The sequence below is a fragment of the Sinocyclocheilus grahami genome, unplaced genomic scaffold (assembly GCF_001515645.1).
Source record: "Sinocyclocheilus grahami isolate Dianchi unplaced genomic scaffold, SAMN03320097.WGS_v1.1 scaffold70.1, whole genome shotgun sequence".
NCBI lineage: Eukaryota > Metazoa > Chordata > Actinopteri > Cypriniformes > Cyprinidae > Sinocyclocheilus > Sinocyclocheilus grahami.
This window is the reverse complement of record NW_015505249.1, coordinates 2,133,363-2,141,230: the sequence shown is the minus strand read 5'-3', so window position 1 is coordinate 2,141,230 and position 7,868 is coordinate 2,133,363. Positions and strand designations below refer to the sequence as shown.

Sequence of the window (7,868 nt, the reverse complement as noted above, 5' to 3'; positions counted from 1 at the left end):
AGTGCATTACCGCCACCTATCTCTCAAATGGACCATTGACACTCTTATCTACAATCTCAATTAGGAGTGTCAATGGTCCATTTGAGAGATAGGTGGCGGTAATGCACTTATAAGTCTGCAATCCGCCGTAAAGCAAGAAGACGACGAAAGTCAGGCGCAAGCTGAAGAAGAGTGAGACAATTCAGACATTGCAGTGCATCAGAGGTAAAAAGACGATATAAATACTGTTCAGTTTCTTGCACAGACCGATCGTTTTGTGTCTTTACACGTCAATGTATCGTCACGAGCCGCAGGGTTTAATTTGGTTTTGTTTGTGTATGTTTTTTTTTTACTCTCAAAGCCGTGATTCTCATTCACTTCCATTATAAGACTGACAGACTGCAACGGTTTGAGTTAAAAAGCTTAGTTTGCGTTCCACTGAAGAAACAAAGTCAAATCTTGGATGCCCTGGGGGTAAGCAGATACACATCAAATTTTCATTTTGGGGTGAACTATCCCTTTAAGCCCTGATTATACAAGTTAAATGCCCCGTAAGACCCTTAACACACTTGTACACTTCTCCGTAGGCCGTGCGGACTCTGGAGCGGGGCGATCTCTGTGAGACGTTCAGTCTGTGGCAGATGAAGCTGGTGCTGGAGTTGTGTGAGAGCCGAGTCCTGCAGCAGCAGCTCAGAGACACACGGCGTCAGGGCCACGGCCTGCTGCTCAGCTCTGAGTTCCTGCCCGTCATGAAGAGCTCAGCCGACCGGGCCCTGGATCGCTGGCTCTGTGGTGAGATACATGACACAGCCGTCAGCATCTAGCATCATTGGCTCATATGCTTACTCAGATTTCTATTTTAGAGCTTCTGTGTCAGCTCATCCAGTCAGCATTTGGGTCTTGCATGTGTTTCTTGTTTTGGTCAACACCTTCAGCAAGTGCGAAAGGCTGTAGTCATGTCTGTTCTCTGCAGGGTTGGTAACTTAAAGGCTAATGGGGGGAAATCTTACTAACTGTAGAACCAATCAGTTTATGTTTACATTGTTGTCTTCAGTTCTCATTACTGTAAATGCAAAACAGTTTTGGTCAACACCTTCAGCAAGTGCGAAAGGCTGTAGTCATGTCTGTTCTCTGCAGGGTTGGTAACTTAAAGGCTAACGGGGGGAAATCTTACTAACTGTAGAACCAATCAGTTTATGTTTACATTGTTGTCTTCAGTTCTCATTACTGTAAATGCAAAACACATTCTAAATAATTTCCTGTGGCTCAGTGGTAGAGCATTGCGTTAGCAGCGCAAAACATGGTGGCGTCTGACCTGGAAGGTACGATCACACTCAAACAGAAGCTAACCACTGGTCTGTTGAGAAAACGGGGTTCTTCTTGTTGAATGATTTAAAGGAAAATAAGCACCCTCATGCCATTCCAAACCGGTGTGACTTTCTTAGTTCGGTGAAACCCAAAATGAAGCTCTAAAGGCACCATAAAAAATATTCCACTTAAATTTCAGTCTCTTCCTCACACAAAGCTATTACATGGCTTCAGAAGTCTTGAAATATAGTGCAAGAGTCGTATGGACTACACTTAAGGCCCTGATATACTTGAAGCGAACTAGTGTGACGTAATTTCAAACAAAATCAGGCCAAAACAAAGCTTGTTTGGAATTCATTTTAGGAGTTTGAAACCGCTTCCCAAAGAAAACTTGGCTTGTAAACACCTTCAAACTACCATTAGTTTGCGGAGATTACATAATAAGTGTGCCTTCCTTGACATGGAAATCAGTTAGATGCCAGTAAAAGGATGAACACACTGAAGAGCTACTTTTTCATGTTTAATACTGTAAAGCTGCTTATTTTAAAGGGTACATTTGCTTTTTTTAACCATATGTCATATTTAAACCATATTTGATATTTGTCAGCAGAAGTTGACATAACATGCATAAAACTCATCTTATCAGGGCTTTTGTGAAAACTAAAGATCATACTTCAGTGCTTTTGTATCTCCGCTCATGGATAGTTTGATCGAGCCCAGTGCATTATGGGTGTGGAAGTTGTCCTACTTTTTTTGCCCATAGCCCTTTTTCTGTACTGTTTTCTCTAGTCTTGTAGCACAGATTGCCTGCTGCTCAGCTCTGAGTTCCTGCCCGTCATGAAGAGCTCAGCCGACCGGGCCCTGGATCGCTGGCTCTGTGGTGAGATACATGACACAGCCGTCAGCATCTAGCATCATTGGCTCATATGCTTACTCAGATTTCTATTTTAGAGCTTCTGTGTCAGCTCATCCAGTCAGCATTTGGGTCTTGCATGTGTTTCTTGTTTTGGTCAACACCTTCAGCAAGTGCGAAAGGCTGTAGTCATGTCTGTTCTCTGCAGGGTTGGTAACTTAAAGGCTAACGGGGGGAAATCTTACTAACTGTAGAACCAATCAGTTTATGTTTACATTGTTGTCTTCAGTTCTCATTACTGTAAATGCAAAACACATTCTAAATAATTTCCTGTGGCTCAGTGGTAGAGCATTGCGTTAGCAGCGCAAAAGGTCGTGGGTTCGATTCCCAGGGAACACACATACTGGTAAAAAATGTATAGCCTGAATGCACTGTAAGTCGCTTTGGATAAACGTGTCTACTAAATGCATAAATTATTATTAATTATTAATATATTTATAATTATCATTGAAGTATTATATTATACTGGCTTTGTTCTAATTTTAATTGAACAATGATATTACTACATTACAATACTGAGAACTAAAATGTTTGCAATTTGCATCTTAATGGTCATAAAAACCACGCTTCATTTTCTTTGTACAAAATATAATGTTTTAATAATAATAATAATAATCAATGTATTTATTCTTATAATTATAAAATAATTATTTATCAATATGTATGTGTTAGTTAATTTTTATTTAAATACAAAGTAATTATGTATTATTTATTATAAAATAAACATTTTATTTTATTTTTGTCTGAAATATAGCCCAGACATTTCTTTGTTAGATTCATGAAACCTGTCAAAAGCATGTCCAGACCAGATTCCAGCACAAAATCAAGTTATTAAAAAAATATATAATTTTGTTAATAATAAATGGATTTTTATAATTCTAAAATAATTATGCCTTAATATAAATGTATTAATTTATATGTATTATTCAAACGAAATAATTCTTTAAATATGTAGTTTATTATAAAAAACAGAAATATGAAATATGGCCCTGACATTTCTTTGTGAGATTCAGTCGGTGAGTATAAAGGTGTAGCCACACTAGACATTGCGTTCTATTCACTTCTATTCGTATGTATACAGATGCATACGTACATTTTTTTTCATTAAGCTTGAATCCTTAACTATTAAGCAAACAAAACTGTCCATCTTAACTCACAGATAACAGTCACGTGCTGCAAGCGTACTTGAGAAGGCAGTCGATGAACAACGACACTGATGTCAGCATGTTAGCCTGCTTCCTGGTCTACCATTCCATCCCCAGCCTCAAGAACATGGTGGCGTCTGACCTGGAAGGTACGATCACACTCAAACAGAAGCTAACCACTGGTCTGTTGAGAAAACGGGGTTCTTCTTGTTGAATGATTTAAAGGAAAATAAGCACCCTCATGCCATTCCAAACCGGTGTGACTTTCTTAGTTCGGTGAAACCCAAAATGAAGCTCTAAAGGCACCATAAAAAATATTCCACTTAAATTTCAGTCTCTTCCTCACACAAAGCTATTACATGGCTTCAGAAGTCTTGAAATATAGTGCAAGAGTCGTATGGACTACACTTAAGGCCCTGATATACTTGAAGCGAACTAGTGTGACGTAATTTCAAACAAAATCAGGCCAAAACAAAGCTTGTTTGGAATTCATTTTAGGAGTTTGAAACCGCTTCCCAAAGAAAACTTGGCTTGTAAACACCTTCAAACTACCATTAGTTTGCGGAGATTACATAATAAGTGTGCCTTCTTTATCACATGATAGTGTCTTTGAAGTGCTGGAGAAACAGATTTCTTCATCCATATTTTGACATGTACATAGTTTGTAATAATATTTGTACCTATGATAATTCAGTCAATAAATATGACTTGAAGAAATGGTTTTCATAAAGTATGCCTGGCTTTTATTAAATAAAAGAAACTTGTTCTGCTCTGGTTTTGTTAGTTTTGCGGGGGATTTTGTTGCCAGAGTGAACATTAATATTAAGGAGTTTTCACACATGTAACATCTACTAAATTGCAGGATCCGTCATTGATAGTCTTCATATTGTCACTGCTCATTTTTGTAAGATTTAACTCTGTCATCTGCTTAGAAATCATTAATTCGCATAAAAAAGAATGACTTCCAGTCACTTCTTTGGTGCAAATCATTGTACATGTGAATGCCCCTTTACTATTGCTCATATTTAGGTTTAGGGGTTTAAGTCACTACACATAAGTATTAACTTTGCCACAATAACTGCACCAGGACATGAATGATTCCTCAAATCATGCATCTTGTTGAAAAGAGGTGTGCTGTTACCTTCACTGTTGTTATTGTTAACGAAAACTGAGAGAGAAAAAAATTAGTCATTGAAATGAGATGAATATTAGTATATGAATTTTTTTTTTTTATATATATATTTTTTTTTACAAAACTTTAAAATGAGGAATGTTGCTTTGGCAGCTAACTGAAATAAAATTCAGTTTCAGTTGAATTACTAAAATGACTGAAACTGATATTTATTAAAGGGATATAGAAATACCTAATAAAAAAAATGATGAAAGCACAAATCAAATAATTACTAAAATTAAAATGAAAACAAAATAAAACATAAAAGCTAATTCAAAATATGTATGCCTATTTGTATATAAAATATATGAAAATATATATATTACATATATTTATAATACTATTTTTTTTTTTTATAATTGGTTAACTTATTATAATTTTTTATTTAGCATATTGGTTACTTTACTAATTGATTATTATAGCCTTATTATTTTCACCTGGTGTATGATATACAGTTTAAAAAAAACAAACAAATCCCATAGACTCCTACAGAGGGATCCCGAGTCATATCTAGAGATCGGAGTCTTCAGGCAATTAGGCCAGTAAACAACCACCCAGTGCACACAAGCGTCATGGTGGCAGGTTTTGCATGGGCAGCCACCTTTCATATTTCCATCAGGAAATGTAAAAATCTTGTTTGCATATGGGCTTGTCTTCCACACTGCTCTTCTGTCTTTCGCTTTATTTACTGTGGCTCAGCAAAAGTTTCACGTGAGCATTCCTGTATAAATGAAAACCATCCCACTGCCAGGAACACATCACCACACACCCTCTCACATTCCACACTGTTTGAATAGCCACGTTGCTGTTTAAAATAGCTCCGGCTGTCTTGTGCTTTGAATACTGCTTTCAGTTACTGTGTGACTCTTTTACTGAACTAAATCACACTGAAGTGAAAGTTTTGACGTCATGTGAATTCAGAAGAGTTCTGTAAAAGCCATAAGGATATGAGACCATTTTAGGTTCACATGTTCGAAGGGTAAAATGATCATTGATTTCATTTTGTCTTAAAGTGTTTCTTCAGCAAAACACAAATGGAGAAAATCGGCCTCTTTTCTAACAGTATACAGTTTTAGGGACCGCCAAGATCTAAAAAGACTTGGAAAAAAGCACCAGCAAATTAGTCCTCACGACTTGTGCGTTAGTTTTCAAATCTTCTGAAGTCGTATGATGTTTTGTGTTATTAGATATTCACTGAAAATCTTCCCCTTCACTGCAGCGCTTAAATCTCATTTGTGCTTGTACGTCATGCATTTCTATAGGGTTTGACGTCAAATGGCGTTTGTTTTCATGCAGTTAAAATAATTGAATTTGGCTATAAATGTACTCATGCTCAGGCCATTCAAGATGTAGATGAGTTTGTTTCTTCATCAGATTTGGAGAAATGTAGCATTGCATCACTTGCTCACAAGTGGATCCTCTGCAGTGAATGGGTGCCGTCAAGAACGAGATGATAAAAACATCACAATAATCCACAAGTAATCCACACCACTCCAGTCCATCAATTAACATCTTGTAAAGGGAAAAGCTGCATTTTTGTAAGAAACAGATCCATCCTTAAGACGCTTTTCTGTGGAGTTCTTTGTCTATACTTTTAGTTTCTCCAAAAAGTCGTCTTGTCTGAAATATGCACAGATCAAGCACCGTTTACAAGTGGAAATGGTTCAAAACAGTCGTAAACAAATATGTGTGTGGATTTTGATGTGAGAGACAACAGGGGATGGAATTTTTCACTGGATAGAGCAAAATCATGGGTTATGGACTTGTATTTTGGCCAAAAGCAACGGGTTAAAGATGGACTGGAGTGGTGTGGATTATTGTGATGTTTTTATCAGGACTCTCATTCTGACGGCACCCATTCACTGCAAAGGATCCATTGTTAAGCAAGTGTAATGTTACATTTCTCCAAATCTGATGAAGAAACAAACTCATCTACATCTTGAATGGCCTAAATTCTTTATCCTTTAAAGGAACACTCCACTATTTTTGAAAATAGGCTCATTTTCCAACTCCCCTAGAGTTAAACAGTTGAGTTTTACCGTTTTCGAATCCATTCAGCCGATCTCCGGGTCTGGCGGTAGCACTTTTAGCTGTAGCTTAGCATAGATCACTGAATCTGATTTGACCGTTAGCATCTCGCTCAAAAATGACCAAAGAGTTTCTATATTTTTCCTATTTTAAACGTGACTCTTCTGTAGTTACATCGTGTACTAAGACCGACGGAAAATGAAAAGTTGCGATTTTCTAGACCGATATGGCTAGGAACTATACTCTCATTCCGGCGTAATAATCAAGGAACTTTGCTGCTGAAAATAGTCATAATATATATATATATTTTTCCCCAGCACGCTCCCTGTGCAAGCAGGTGGTCACGTTGGTTATGTTGACGGAAGTTAGCCTATTTTCAGGCGCCTGCTGCACCCATGGTACGGCAGCAAAGTTCCTTGATTATTACACCGGAATGAGAACATAGTTCCTAGCCATATCGGCCTAGAAAATCGCAACTTTTCATTTTCCGTTGGTCTTCGTACACGATGTAACTACAGAAGAGTAAACTCAACTGTTTAACTCTAGGGGAGTTGGAAAATTAGCCTATTTTCAAAAATAGTGGAGTGTTCCTTTAAAAGTTCAACTAATGTTCCATATAGTCTCTCATTATTTAGTCTGGATGCATAATAATGCTAAAATAATCTGCTTATAATAGTTTTGAGATGGAATATATTATCATGCCATGTCAACTATCCAACTGTAGTTGACTAACCAATGTTGTGTTCTGTGACAGGTCACCAAACCTCATTATTCATTAGGCCCAATGCATGGTTCCTGGAATTATTAAAAAGATTGTTTTATCCAGGGAACTGAAGTCACGTTTGTCCAGGAGTTAACTGGGACTCTCATACATGAATGTAACTTGCCAAGTTGGAGTATGTAAAAGTGTGAATGAGATTTGAGAGCTACAACAAAGGGGGAAGTAACTTCCATTGTGAACTTTCTGTGCCATTATTGGCAACAAAAAATAATGGTTTCAAACGGTCTACCAAACCCACACCATTGGTTGAGCCTGTGTTGCTGTGTCGGACCACTCAAAACACAAAGATTGGAAATCCATTTGGTGGCACAGAAATGACACACTGCAGCCCCATTAGTTAGTGTGGAGTGCACCACTTGGACGTAAAGCATATTCAGAGTTTCGTACCCTCTCTTAGCTTCTCTATAGTACTTCCTGTGTGGTTGGGAGTATCGTAAAGGGTGACTGGGCATCAGTATGCCAGAGACATGTTCAGGAAACCCTTGCTATGTGATTCTGCCAGTGCTCTTTGATCAGATAAACTCTTGTGTGTGTGGTGAGTAT

At 37.6% G+C, this 7,868-nt stretch overlaps 1 protein-coding gene across 1 annotated transcript in view; it reads left to right on the top strand.

Annotated features, from left to right (window-relative positions):
* LOC107585448 (anaphase-promoting complex subunit 1) overlaps nt 1-3,559 on the top strand; it is a 68,394-nt gene extending 64,835 nt beyond the window's left edge. Inside the window, exons 45-46 of the mRNA XM_016272466.1 lie at nt 567-771; nt 3,360-3,559. Of these exons, the coding sequence (XP_016127952.1) occupies nt 567-771; nt 3,360-3,559 (405 nt within the window). The remainder of the gene's footprint in view (nt 1-566; nt 772-3,359) is intronic.
* Nucleotides 3,560-7,868: the final 4,309 nt, after the last annotated feature.